The sequence below is a fragment of the Pelmatolapia mariae genome, linkage group LG5, assembly GCF_036321145.2.
Source record: "Pelmatolapia mariae isolate MD_Pm_ZW linkage group LG5, Pm_UMD_F_2, whole genome shotgun sequence".
Lineage (NCBI taxonomy): Eukaryota > Metazoa > Chordata > Actinopteri > Cichliformes > Cichlidae > Pelmatolapia > Pelmatolapia mariae.
The window spans coordinates 25,604,677-25,619,210 of NC_086231.1; the positions used below are offsets into that span (position 1 = coordinate 25,604,677).

At 39.5% G+C, this 14,534-nt stretch overlaps 2 protein-coding genes across 8 annotated transcripts in view; both read left to right on the plus strand.

Annotated features, from left to right (window-relative positions):
• The window catches only part of dlgap4b (discs, large (Drosophila) homolog-associated protein 4b), a 113,784-nt gene extending 108,764 nt beyond the window's left edge, over positions 1-5,020 (plus strand). For 6 of the 7 annotated variants that reach the window (XM_063474463.1, XM_063474468.1, XM_063474464.1 and 3 more), the window contains one exon: positions 334-5,020. In XM_063474463.1, coding sequence (XP_063330533.1) covers positions 334-567 — 234 coding nt within the window. In that variant the 3' untranslated portion in view covers positions 568-5,020. The remainder of the gene's footprint in view (positions 1-333) is intronic. The other variant, XM_063474469.1, reaches the window with a different exon arrangement.
• Positions 5,021-7,271: 2,251 nt separating this feature from the next.
• LOC134628227 (helicase SRCAP) lies at positions 7,272-11,252 on the plus strand. Its single transcript, XM_063474998.1, has 4 exons — positions 7,272-7,361; positions 8,855-9,093; positions 9,768-9,858; positions 9,901-11,252. Exons 1-4 carry the CDS (start codon positions 7,343-7,345, stop codon positions 11,250-11,252), a joined length of 1,701 nt encoding a protein of 566 aa, XP_063331068.1. The 5' UTR covers positions 7,272-7,342.
• Positions 11,253-14,534: the final 3,282 nt, after the last annotated feature.

Consider the following 14,534-nt stretch of genomic DNA (forward strand, 5'->3'; position numbering starts at 1 on the left):
TCATGTTACCATTTCATGTCTTTGAAAATTAATATTCAAATGACTGTTTAGTCTTTTTTTCTCAGTGTCTGTTTTTCAGTTGTCTGTACTGTCAGTGTCTCTGCTTATCATGTAAAATCACTGTTATTTCAATCTTAATTGAAGATAATTAGCCCTGTTGTAATGTCTCGTCAAAGTCCTGTCTGCTGAACCTGTCTAAACTGATAAAGGACCTTGATGTTTCTTGATTACATTTTCTCACTGGATGATATCTGTCTTTTTCCCCCCCTTATCTCCTCTTTTCACACATTACTCTTCCCTCTCTGTCACTTTCTGTCACTCCCAACACGACAGGACGAGGAGAAGGCGGCGTCAAAGAAGCCTGGTAAGGTACGACCACCGCTGGGCCGCGAGAAGAGTGCCGACTCTTCATCCAACTCTTCCTTGAGCTCGGCAGAGAAACAGCGACAAGAGGCTCGCAAGCGTCTGCTGGCTGCTAAGAAGGCTGCCTCGTTTCGCCAGAACTCGGCCACAGAGAGCGCAGACAGCATCGAAATTTACGTCCCTGAGGCCCAGACTCGTCTCTGAAAGAAACTGTGAGAGAGGGCCGTTGGGTTGGAACAAAGGACAGATAAGTGTCAGTGAAACACCTGGAGAAAGGAGAGGAAGCTTTTGCAATGTAAATGAGCCATCTCAGTGAAGATGGGTACGGGTGGAGGGAAAAGAGTGGGAAATTCCTGGGTTTGGAGGGTTTTGACACATTCATACAATAATAGGCTGGTCCTGGTGACTTCAAATGAGCAAACAAGTCATTGAATATTTCTCGGACCCAACGGACTTTGAAGCAGGAGACTCCTCATTTGAGTCTTGCCATTGAAAACCTCAGCTGATGAACTTTATCTTTTCTTGTTACTGTTCTTGATATCATCATAAAAAATTGTTAATGAAGGTATTGTTATAATGACAATTATATCCTAAAGAATCTATATGAAGACTGTTTTAAATGTTCCTGTATCTCGGCTATAAGATATTTTAAGCAGACAGAAGGCAAGCGTTAATGCTTTTCTGTCTTCCATCGTCCTGCTCTCTTCCCAGACCATTGGCCATCTTGTAGCTTTTGCACAACACCGCCTTGTGGCCATCACAGACACTGCACACATACCACAAACTCACCTCTGTGTGTCTTCCTCCTATTTATTTGTTTGTTTACTTTCTTCATCATTTGAGTTATATAAAAATCAGTTTAGATCAGGTTATTACGAATAGTTTTGGTGTGATGAAACTGAAAGTCAGGTTTAAAGGGGTATTTGTATAGTTAGCAGTTACCTCTTGCGTATGTCCTACAGAGTGGACTGTGTCAAAGATGTTTTTTAACAAACTTTAGGTTTAGTGTCTGAATGGATTTTGAATGAGAACGCATCCCAATAATCAGGCAAAGCTTGAGGACATTTTAGGATACGCACTACCGCTCACTTGTTTTAGGCTAATGTAGCACTGACCAGCAGAAATGTTATAATTGGCAGCAATTAATTAAAATTTCAGGCTTACATACCTTCACTCCTGTGTTCTAATGGCATGATCCCTAATACCAGTTTGTCATATTAAAAGAATAATTATTAGGAAACCTTTTTCAGTTATGTTAACATAGCTGACAAAACTTGTGCCATTAACAGAAGCCATTACATTACATGCCATTACATTCAATGTTGTTTCTCTCACTGTGTCATTCAAGGTTACTATAGTTAACAAAAACTACCCTAAAAACTAAGATTAGATGTTTAAAAAGACATTTTAGATAACTAAAGTTTAAAAAAAACTGGGGGGAATTTAAAACTATAACTGAAACAATTTTGTGAACTTGGAACACCAATAAATATACAAATAAATATATAAAGGAGATATCCTTAGTTACTATCTGTTAGTTATGTCAAAATTGTATTACAGCTTGCCTGAAGAGGCTTTGATGTGTTTGAAACTCAGGATCTCTGGACACTGTGAACCAGCTGCTTTCAAAAAGTTATGTGATTTTATTGTAATACCTGGACTGATTTTCCTAAATCTTCCCTTTGACATATACAGTCCATATAATATGAATTAAAATGAACACTAAAACGAAACATTTTCAAAGAATAGAAACTAAATTGAAATAAGAGAATCACCCCTGGAAAATAACTGAAAAACAAACAGTCAAAATAAAAGGTAATTGGAAATAGCTGAAGCAGGTCCAGATATTGTCACTTTATAAAAACATTTATTGATTCATACAATGTTTGTTTGTTTTTTTTTTTTACTACTTCTAGCTCAGAGAAGTGCAAACCAGCTCTAAAGAGAACAGAAAGAATGAGATAAAACCCTGTAGATCATTGCGCTAGGAGATGTAAATCAGAGTTTCTAGTCTTCTATTGGCAGATTTATTAAATGGTTCCCATAAGAGCCAAATCATGTTGGTCTGTGAAAAGAACAGTACACACTGTTTAACTTTTCAGGCATATAATAGGTAGTTCCCTTTTTTAAGAGAATTTTGAGACTACACTAAAACCCATAAAGGCTGATGTATCAGGCTCTTAACTATCCAATATTTTTAATCCGCGATACAGTTTTCATAACATTATCAAATAGGTCAGGAGCACACTGCTTGCATTACCAGTACCATGTTTGCTTCTCGTGTTAACAAGTTAGAGCAGTCTGTCTGAGAAGCACGAGTCAGCACTCTGCATCTAAAAACCCAGAATGTCACTTTTTTTTTCTCCCCAAGTGAAACATGCAGCTCTCAGCAAAATCAGTGAAAAAAATAATCTATTTATAGTCATGTTGTCAGGCTAGCAGCACTATAACTGATATTTTTCTGTATAATTTAAAGATGTGGAATATATCTGAGAAACGTTTTTCACAAATGTGGAAAAACGCAAGCTAAATAAAATGTCATTAATCTGATATAATATAGGAGATAATTACCAGAAACACAATGAGGGTTATAATTATATTATTATCAATAAGTTACCAGAATCTTTGACAGGGAACATCTTTGCTGGTGCACTCTTTCTTTCTGAACTGTGTGTGAGCCACAACACTTTATCGAGATAGCTGTCATACATAGATAGAAGCTAGGTAGCTAACTTGCACTTGCTGATGTAATCTGCCACTGGAGCACAGGATTGATCCCTTGATATAGATTCCAGTAATGATTGATTAATACATTTTAATTTGCAACATTTTTGTAAACCTTTATACGCAGCGTAAGGTTTATCCTGCAGCAGCCCTAAATTAACAGTATTGGCAATTACAAAAATCTTTTTTTTGTGTAATGGTTAATCCACCGGCATGCACACGCTCTTTAATAAAAATGATGTGTTTAATTCTAAATATAATTATTTTTGGTAACCATGAATTATCAAAGTTGTTGTTTTGCAAAAGAGATTTTTTTTTTTATGAAGATCCCAAATTACTGTTATTTGCTTGCATTCACAAATTAGTTTTTGTGCTTGAATGTTATATGTCTGATTAATTTCAGACTTGTCTGAGAAGTCCAGTGTACCAGCTCAAGTTTGGGTATATTTTGATTGGTCATTTTTTTTAGTCTTATACATGTTTTCACAGATGTGAAGTGGGAGTTTTGCAAAATTACTTCAAACTTTTGAGGGGTAATGTTTACCTGACAGAATGACATGGGGAACTATATACCGAATATTTATTCCTTTTGTTGGGACAAAATCTTTCACTCCTCCTGGTGTCTTTTGCCTTCTCTTTTCCACTCCCTTAGCATTTTCTGTTTGTGCTGTAACTGCAGATACATAAATATTTGACTTCTTTAAGTGCTTTTATTAACCTTATTTAGGCTTCATGCAGCAGGCACAGTGTGCAGGTTTTGTTTCAAGAAGTGTTTTTTGATTTTATTTTGCTTCCCATCACTCAACAAAATAACGAAATCAAAGTTCATTGTTACATTATCCCCCCCCCCTCCCCATTAGAGGAGCACCCAAAATACCTGCACTTATTTTTATTCAAAGAAGACTTTCTTATTAAAGCATTACATACATTAGTGATTGTGTTTTCATCATTTATTCAGTTGCTTTTTTTTTCTTTCCACTGAAGACTGCGTAAGCCAAAGATGAATTCACTGTTTTAAATTCATCTTGTGTATTTAAATGTCAGCTTCAAGGAACTCAACAGTCGACTGTGAAAATAGATTAAGTGCACTGTAGCCATAGCAACATATAGATTTAAAGATTTTGATAAGTCCGTGTTTGACAGCAGAACCGGCCATCACTTGTGGATCAAACCTCTCCGTTTGGTTCATGAACTTAGGAGTTTGCATTTTGAAAAGCATCGTTTCTGAAGTCTGCAGCAGCAGGGGCTGATTTTTCTTTTTTTTTTTCACTCAAGAAAACATATGATGTCTCTGCCATGTGTTTACAGTGAAATTACATAGCTGGCATTGCATAATTTGCATGAAGGGGACACATCGCTTTGATTGCACATATCCCCTCACTTTAGATTTTTACACTGCGAGTAGCATACCGAACCAGCGAGTCACCCATAACATGCCTTAGATCAACCACTGTCATTTGCCTGTCTTCCACTCTCAGTTGGTAAGCAAACAAACTCCAACTGTCCTCTCCTAATTACTTGCCACTGACCTTAGCTGTTGCAGTGTCTGTTTCTCACCTGCTGTGAACCAGAAGTACATAATTTGAATTGGAAATACCTAGTAAGCACCACTTCTTACCCTTGATTGCTCACCATTCTTTCGCTGTTGTGTTTGCCTGCTGGGGATGTCTCTCAGCCAGAAAAATGGCACAAAGGTGTCAATAGTTGGCTCCGTGATGGCTGTCAGTATACCCCCTTCCGTTTGACTGGGGGTGAATAGGGCCGTTAACATCTGAGGCCTACAGTGTGACTCAAACTTCGTGGTTGGCTTGATTTAATTTCTGACTGTCTGGAAAAAACTCGTCTGACGAAATGTTTTCCTAAAATAAGCATAGATGTCTCTTTTATGTGTAAGCAGGACGGCTTCTAGTGGATATATATATATATATATATATATATATATATATATATATCTCAACAACAAGATGACAGTGTCTTCACTCTATGCACTCACTGCCATGTTTTACAATACCTAATAATTATGTAATATGTTACATAATTTCATGTATCATTTTCTTTTCTTCATATTTTTTCCCCCCACATATTGCTTGCTTGCACAAAACCGTAGGACTTGAATGCAGATAAAACACAAATGTGGCATCTCCGGCGCACTAAGGGGAGGGGGCCAGCAACACAGAGAAAGTTGTTCTGTGATCTGTTTCAAACTGAGAGTCAAGACTGTTTCCAGCCTGCTGATGACTGTGTGTGTGTGTGTCTATGTGCGTCTGTGTGTGTGCATGTATAGGAAACCAGGGGATGTAAGTGGGGTACTTAAAGAGACAAAAGAAAGCTCATCTCATACATTTAAACAAAGCTGTTCTTTTTAGCACACAAATAATCACTGGGGCACACCTAGCTGGATTCCCTGGGTAGGTTTATCAGTGATTCACTCAGTGGCACTGTGGGGGGGATTGCTGCTCTAAACTATTGATTTTTATGGGTGATAATGAATGGGCTTTTATTTAGCATCACACTAAATGCATGATGAGTTTCATATCAGAGCATAGCTTTGATGAGCAGTCTATTTTTTTTTTCTGTGAAAGGGTAAAAGTTTCATTTTGGGAATCCAAGTTTGATACATGTTTGCACATTTAAATGTGTTTCCATCAGACAGTGTGAATCTAGTGAAACTAACCCGACGCAGTACTCTGAAGAGAGGGGGAGGACAAAAAGCTCTTTCGTATCCCTTCATTGTTTCTCTGACTTTGGAATATATCTGGGAAAAGGGGGTGAAGGGCAGGGGCAATACTCTTTTAAACATGAGAGATGTGATGTAGCAAAAAGTGTCTGTACAAATCCTAGAAGAAATACTTTATGAAGCAAGCACATACTTTAAATCTGTTCTTTAAACTACTCTTATAGGCTGTGTGTAATTCGAGGTCTGTGGGTTTAGTAAAACTGGTTGTGCTGTCTGAGACAAAGTTATGAGTGAGTGGATGTGCTCATAAAGTGAGATTTACCTAGATTCTTGTCACTATACTCTGGTAATATTTAAAGTATATGCGCAATACTGAGTAAAAGGGTTGTTTGATATTAAGACGAAACTAATAATCTTGCATTTCTCCCCCGTGCTTCTTAAAAATGTCTTCTGTAAATAAGAACAAAGTCGGACTAAAATCCCCATCTTTTACAATGCTGTAGAGCTATTTATACTATTTCAAGGTTGTTCAAATGTATAATGCAGAGACCTAAAATTCAATAAATGCACACAGTACTTTCTCAAAAACGTCATCATGGCTGCCTTTATTTTAGTGTTTTGCTCTTTTAAAAAGGTGATTTCCTTTGCTTTTGTTTTTTTAAATAATAAGTGTAAAAATCGTTTTTAACACTGAAAACATACTATGATCTATAGTCTTCCTTTACAGTCATCTTACGTTGATTTGTTGGTGCTATCTATCTCACAGAAACCAAAACTCCCGCTTATTTTCTGGAGGAGTTTGAGTCTCCCACAGATGTCGAGAAATCAAAACAGTCACATTTTTTGTCAAACGAGCCTCTCGGGCTTGAACAGAAACCGAGCAAAATGAATAATAATTCACCAGTCAACTCTTAAGGCGCTTATGTTTTTGTGTTATGTTTTACATATCTCAAACAGAGATATAAGCTATCTCCTGGAGGCGATAATAAAATAACCACAGTGGTCTGAAGGGATTAAACCGTTGTTATATATAAATCCCGCTTGTGTCAATGTAACCACTGGGTTATTTGTTGCTCCCCTCCAGTTTTAACCGTGTTGAGATAATAACAATGTTTCAATGACTGCGCTGTATTTTGAATGAAATGGTTCTCCCGTCACTCACTGTGACACCGAGTCCGTCTTCTGCCTCAAAACGCGCCGCGATTGGCGCATGTTCGCCTAGGAATAAACGCCGCGACGCGATTGGCCGACAGCTGTGAAAGGGGTGGGACGGACTGTCAAGATTAGCAAACCGCTGCAGGTAAAAGGAAGGAGCGACAGAAGACAGCGAACATTTATCTTTGCAAGAAAGCGAAGAGTGCGGTGGAAATGTGACTTTTGTTTTCTCCTCACCTCCGTGCGGCACAACTCTAGCGGCGACGGCTTTTAGTTCTTTTGGAGTCGGGACGAGAGCACCAGCACCTTCGGCGCCTTGGAAGAAAGTGTCGCTGTGTCAACCATCGTTTGGCTCCCGGGCACGCTTTGTAACAACGAGCAACTTGGACAGCTGCGTGTTTTCCATACAGCTATCAACAAAGAATGAAAGCAGTCAAAAGAGGTGAGCGCTACTCGTCTTTTGCCGTGTCCGTTTCTCGCCAGCGGAGTGTCTGCCTACGAGCCCCTGCGTGGCTTTTCGCTGTTGACTCTGGCTGGTATGCGGGGTTTTTTGTTGCGAGCAAATGCAGCGTGTGTTTGTGTTGAAATTTGGAGGGACAGCTAGCCAGCTAGTTATCTCTGGAGGCAGGCATGGTGTCCATCTGGCGGAGCGACATGCGGGGAGGCTGTGCGTCCCTGCTCGCCTCCTTTTGTGCCTTCCACATGGCTAATTTACCCGTTTTTCCCCCCAGGTTGGTCATATTTTATTTTATGCAAGTAGTGGGGTTTTTTGTTTTGTTTTTTGAAATGCATCCTAATTTCTCTAACAAAGCGGTCTGTTGTGCATAGTTGGGCGATCAGATTTTTTTTTTCTTTTCACGGTCTCAGCAGCCTGAGACCGTGACCATGTATTAAACTTTTTTAGGGGTTACTTTTTCAAGGCTTTCCAAGGCGACCCCGAGCTGCAGATGCCTACAAAGGTAGAGAGGACATTTTGTAAACACAAGTTGATCAGCGTGATGCTGATGTGACAAGCTGGCCTATCGGAATGAAACCGAACTAAGCCAGCCCTGCACTGAATTGTATTTGCTTGCTGTCAGTAAGATAGTTTGGAGAGTTTTTTGTTGTAGATCTTAAAAGCTCCGTGCCGTGAGCCAGTGGAGTTGTAGTATCACGTACGTCACGCCTCTTCGGGGCACTGCAGGGAATGCCTCAAATCTCTGTCAAGCGAGAAGTCCTGTTTTTTGTCAAACCCAGTTTGACCACATTAAGGCTGTTTTTGAAACATCTATCCCATTCATAGAGTCGGGCTGTCTGAAATGTTTTTATTAATAGTAATAGCTGTTTTATTTCCCTCCTGCCCTTTTATTTTTTTAGGCAAATGGAGGAATGCAGGTTTGTCAGCTGCTCTAGCTGCCTTCAGTTGAATCGGCTCGAGGTGCTTTACATTGTCAATAGATTCCTGGGCCACTAGCTACTGTGATGTTGATATGGCCACAATGTCTTTGTGAGGACAGGCGCTACCCCCGGGGGTCAGGTTTCACCCAGCCCCACAGAAGGACATTTACTGCATTCACTTGCCCACCCCTGGGATCAGGCATGCTCCATTTTGAGGGGAGATTCCCTCCAGTGCCAACCATAAAAGTCTTTTTTTTGCAAGGCACGTGTAGCACAAAATCACAAAGCTCTTGTAAATCTGTTTGTTACTATGTAGTAATTAAAAAATAAAGTAACTGTACTTGTTTACTGCTATGTGCTTGATCAAACAGTTACCTTCCTTTAATGTTTGTTTACCTGGTGTCTGAAGAACTGTGCCTAAACCACACCATGCATGAGCCAGAATAAGTGATGGGTAACGTCAGAATCAGAATACTTTATAAGGACTACCTCCTACAAACCAAGTCAGCCAGGGGTGTAAAAGTCAAAATGACTGACGTCTTGCCTGTTTTCCCTCAGCTCTCGCAGAGGATACTTGCCCGGAGCATGAGGAGCACACCTCAGCGGACAGCGATGATGGCTCCCCGCTCGACCTGTCAGGAAGGGGGCTCTCTGGGAAGCGCCGTCGCCGTGGTAACCTGCCCAAGGAGGCGGTGCAGATTCTCAAGAGCTGGCTGTACGAGCACCGCTTCAACGCCTACCCGTCAGAGCAGGAGAAACAAAGTCTGTCGAGCCAAACCAACCTCACGGTGCTGCAGGTAAGGAGCAGGTTTTCATTTATTGATTTATTCTCTTCACTTGCGAGAGGAACTTGCATCAGAGACATGACACTACGTCTGTTAGTACAAACAAGTGTGACGCGTATTAGGCTGATGATGTCTGATGGATTGTGCATGTAAATCTAAAAGCACTTTTACTGCTTTAACTGCTCTTTCTGATTGTGAACAAGTGAAAGCAAAACAATAGTTGAATGTTAGTGGAATGTATGCATTGTACTAAAGAGAATAGCATTTTTCCCAGCCTTCCTTTTTTTTACTTTGTTGCATCAGTGGTAGACGTTTCCTCTTTCCCTCCCAACACGTAGGCATGCACAGACAGGCTGCATTAGATAAGGCATTTGCAGATCAGTATGAGGCTGCAGCAGAGTTTCTTGTTATGTAGTCAGTTCACTGGAATGCCTTTGGCTGGCTTCTCTGTGGCTCAGCATATTTGAGCTAAACCTTCATTACTGCCAGCTGTATGGGGGCTCTCACGCCTTGTCTTGTCATGTGAGAGGCTGTACCACTAGAGGGAGTGGTGCTTGGGTACAGGTTTAGGTGAAGAAACGTTGCTGTTTGCGTCAGTTTTCTGACACTTTGTGATCTTCTTTTAAGCAGAAAATATTGGTTCTTCTCATACCTGAAATCTACAATTTTTGTATTTATTTTCACAGATCTGTAACTGGTTCATCAACGCACGTCGCCGCCTGCTCCCTGACCTGCTTCGCAAGGATGGCAAAGATCCCACCAAGTTCACCATCTCTCGTAAGGTTGTAGGTAGAAATGAGGGGCACTCCTCCAGCGGAGGTGGCGTCTCCTTCACAGAAAGCCACTCCTCTCCCAGCCCATTGCCGGAGCGCCCATCTGTCATTCATTCTGCCCCTGTTTTCGACCTCGGTGTTCTTGGGAGCACAGCAACAGCTATTCTGACAGGAGCAGGTTACCCTGGTAAGGAAGTGTCAGTCCAGGCACTGATGAAGCTGGATACACAAAGTCTGCTGAGGAAAGTGAAAGAACAGGGGGCTTATTTGGCAAGTCTTGCCAGCAGAAATACAGCAGCTAGCACCACCAATGGCCTCTTCAACACACCTCCACCAACTCCTCCAGATCAGTGCGCTCCCCCGGACTTTAGTGCTTTGCGCCTCCTTGCAGATGTAGCTGCGCAGAAAGCTATAGAGCTCGAAAACGAGATGAAGCTGAAGAGCCAGAATAAACCCACAGAGACTGAACAAGCAGAGTCACAGAGCAGCACTTGTAACCGAGAGATAGGCCTCACACCTCCTCCAGAAGACAACCAGCAAGTCTTGGATCCTTCCAGGGTGCAGCATCTAATGGAGACAGCTATGACCGTTCCAGTGTCAGATGTGCCTTCGGGAAAGGATTCGGTCCCTGCGAGCACAGAAGCATCTCTTCCAGTCCCAGCTCCAGTCTTTCTCTCAGCTCCAGGGATATCACCTCTTCATATGAATAAATTCATCGTTTGCCACATAGAGCAGGATCAGCCTCAACTCCTTACAGCCCATCTGCCAACCATGATGCCAGTACCTGCCTTAGTCTTAAAACAGCAAGATCCTCACAAACCAGTAGCTGCTCCAGCCTCACCAGCTTCAGCCTTGAGCTCAGTTGCAACTCCATTGTCCACTACATGTCCTGCAAGTGTGCCGAGCTCAGTGCCATCCCCAGTCCTTCTGCCAGTCACAAATGTATCTTCCGTCTCTGCAAATCAGGAGTTATCCACAAATGTAGCTGTTGTTCCACCCACCAGAGGAATACCACTTCAGCTGCCATGTCCCAGGTCCCCCTCAACTCCAGTTGCAGTAGCATGCCCACTGCCATCTTCAGCTGTCATGTCTTCTGAAGCCCCAGTTACAAGCCCAGCATCTGCCTCTGCCCAGGTTTCAGCCGCTGCCTCAGTTTCGCCCCAGTCTGCATCTATCACACCTCCTCTTGGCCTCAGTTCCCAGCACACCGCCTCCCAGCAGCCCACGTCCCCGAGCAGTACCAGCACAAGTAGCAGTATTAGCAGTAGTTCACAGAGGAATTCAGCTTCTGTGCCCCGTGTTTGGAGCATGGTCACCAGGCAAAGCCGCTCCCTGGGGAAAACCCCCATTAGCGCTGTGTGGGGCCCACTGCACCCGGTGAGTGAAACTGTCAACTAGGAGCTCTTTTTTAAAAAAAATATAGTTGTGGAGACCAAACACTAATTTTAGTATGGACAACACTATATTGGAGAATGTATTATTATTATTTTTTTTTAATTCATCACCAGTACCTTTTGATATGATTTTTAAACCTGAGCCTGTAGAATGTGCAGCGGGGAATTAGATAGTCAGATGCGCAAACTGGGATGAAGTAAAGTAACCAACATAATGGTACTTATAAAATGGAAAAAGAGATGGAAAATGGGAAAGACTGTTTATTATGCTGTTTGACAACGGAAGTGGGTTTTCTTTAATCACTTTTTCATAATGAACATTCCTGTAGAGTAAATGCAAAAAAAATGATTTTATGTTTTGTTTTGTGTTTTTTTTTTTTTTTTTTTTTGTTTTTTTTTTAAACCTCTTACCATTTTTACCAGGATGTATTGATCGCCCACTTTTTGGTGTAATTGGCACCACCAGCAAAGTTGGCCTCTTTAGTAGCAGTACTGGATTTTATTGAATGTACAAAAGACACTGACTGCGAAACATCCACTCCCCTCTAGGATAAAAATGAGGGCATGGTTTTGTTTTAATATTCACATCACCACCTTCTTAGTTTAGTGCAATGTGTTTATTTTTATTATTATTATTATTTTTTATTTTTTTTTTTATTCATGTCTGTACTGTCTACTTGGGATGAGAGAAACTGATTTTTACAGCAGCAAGCTCGGACCCTTTCATAATGTATTCTTATTGTTGTTTTAGTTAAAAGGGGAGTGACTTGTTGTATCACTTTCTGCGAAGTATATGCTTTGCTATTTTTTTTTCCCCCTTTTTTTTTTTCTACAGTTATATCTGTAGTTTTAATTAAAATCAGTATTATAGTGATTTAGCCAAAAACATGTTTTTCTTCTAGGCAATCATCTGTTAACATGAAGCCCTCACAACTCCACGACGCATTCAGTTTAGTGAGAGAAATGGTGCTTTTATGGTTTATAATATTTATGGTTTCTATGTTCCCATTTTATTCAGCAGATATTTCTCCGTGCACATAGGTTCTCTGCAAAGCAAGTGTACCACACTCAGTAGCTGACTTTTTATATATTTAATGTTCTAGTATTTCCTCATCTGTGATTTCCACTTTTATTTACAAATGGTTTCTATAGACTTTCTAATCATAAAGTTGTAGTTTCCATGAAACTGTATTAGGATGAACCACAATTTGTGGCTAAATGCCATCTCAACTTTTAACAGTAGCAGTGTTTGTGGGAAAGTTACCTTTGTATGAGAATAATGCTGTAGCAAAACTTAATCTACAATACTATCATGTTTACCAGTGTTACCGAGCTGTGTTTGGCTCAAACGGTTAGGTTTATTCTGCGTTTTTTGTTTTTGTTTTTTTGTTTAAATAAATGTGTGGGTTGTAAATGTTGTCATACTGCCAAGCATCGACCATCACAATCATTCCTAGAAAATACTTTTTTTTTTTTTTCTTTTCTTTTCTTTCCTGTCTTGCTCTTGACAGACATGAAAATGAACATGGAAAAATGGTCGTACATTTTTATTTTACTGTTATTTTTTTTTTTTTTTTTTTGTTGTTGTTGTTGTTTCCTCACTGCCAGTTGTATTTCAGGATTTTGATTTTTCTTTTTAAGGCTTTATTTTGTTCAGGTATTCTGTTGTCTGATGTGCATTTATACCTCAATTTACAAAAGTCATGTCAGACTTGGGTCATGTCAAGGATATTAAGTATTAAACGCAATCTTTCTTTCTTTCTTTCTTTTTTTTCTTTTTTTTTTTTTTTCATTCATATTAAATCATGTCACTGACTACACCTTAATGGTTGTAATACTGGATGGAAGACTAAGGTTTTTTGTTTTTTTTTTTTGTTTAATGGCAGTGCTTTACATTAAGTTTCCTGTGATGTGCTTTTTTTTTTTTTTTTTTTTGATGTTTTGACTTAAGCTTTATAACTGTGTGGCCTCTGTACAGCTACATGCATTCAAAACGTGATCATTCAATTTCATGTGACTCACAACTGACTGCTGGTAGTATGGCTGACTGTTGTGCCTTAAACCTACAACTGATTAAGATGTCCCATTTTATATTAAAGACTTAAACAGTCTGTGCAATATATGCCTTAAATTTAAAATGTCTTGTCTTTTTTTTTCTTTTTTTTGTATGAGCCTTTCAAAGAAATAAAATTTCAAAACTGTTTATAAATTTTTCATTTGTCTTTGTTTTGCTCCTGAAAGCAAATCGTGATCACTTGTGAGTTCCTTCTGTGCAGTAATGGGGTTGACCTTGATTTCTTCAAACATCTTGGCTAAAATTCAGAAATTTAAAAACTTTTGCAGCTGCTTTAAAGGTTTAAATATCGAAGTTTCTAACTTGCAATCTGTCTATCATTGTTTTGTTGAAAAAAAACCAGGAAGCATTCTTTTTACTTTTAGCAAATTACAAAATTTTATGACAGAATATCTATTTGAAACAGCTTTCAAATTGCATGTTTATTTTAGCCCATCTACTACAAAGTGTGTGCACATGTACTCCGATATGTTTTTATTAATCTAAATGAGTAAAAAAATGATTCTGTAGGGTTTATGGTGGCACTTTTGTCTTTATATACAGAGGCAAGAAGTTTTATTACAAGTGGACCAATTTAATGGGACAAAAGTTGATTTGCTGTTGAGGAAAATCTTTTTTATTTTACTGTCCAGATGTTATAATAGCAAAATTTGTGGAACCGACACCTATAGATTTCTTCTGGTCTGATATGAGATTTAAAAATTTATTTAAGCAACTAGAAAGGGGGGATTGCAACATACAACAGCTCATGCGTATTTTTTTCTGTTCATATGTAAGTCATGTAAACATAGCTGGGATGTCATTATATTTCTCAAAATGAATCCAATGTCTCTTTCTGTCCTACCTCAAAGGTTCAGCCCAACAAGCAGAAAAAAAAAGAAAAAAGTGTTACATTTTAATCACAAATTTATTAAAAATTGGTGCAGTGTATCCATTCTCTTTAAACCCCTGATAAAGACACAAAAAATAACCAAAAACCATTCCTGTCAGTAAATGTGTGTTAGTGAATATGTACTTATTAAGTTAATGCTGCAACGTGAAGTAGCTGTAAGTAAATATTTATTGGTTGCATTCCAGCTCCATTTAAGTATCTGGCAGTTATGTAAAGCACAGAATACTGTACTGCAGCTTTGTAGGAAAAAAGCGCTGCCATGAAATGCTAGAAATGTTTGAATGCAGGCATGGTACAATATTTTAAAAATACGCCAAACA

Bases quoted from the DNA above. Each gene is read 5' to 3' on its own strand.
- LOC134628227 (XM_063474998.1), top strand. The intron at 9,094-9,767 runs GTAAGGAGCAGG...TTATTTTCACAG, and splicing joins CCAACCTCACGGTGCTGCAG to ATCTGTAACTGGTTCATCAA. The intron at 9,859-9,900 runs GTAAGGTTGTAG...CCTCCAGCGGAG, and splicing joins CACCAAGTTCACCATCTCTC to GTGGCGTCTCCTTCACAGAA.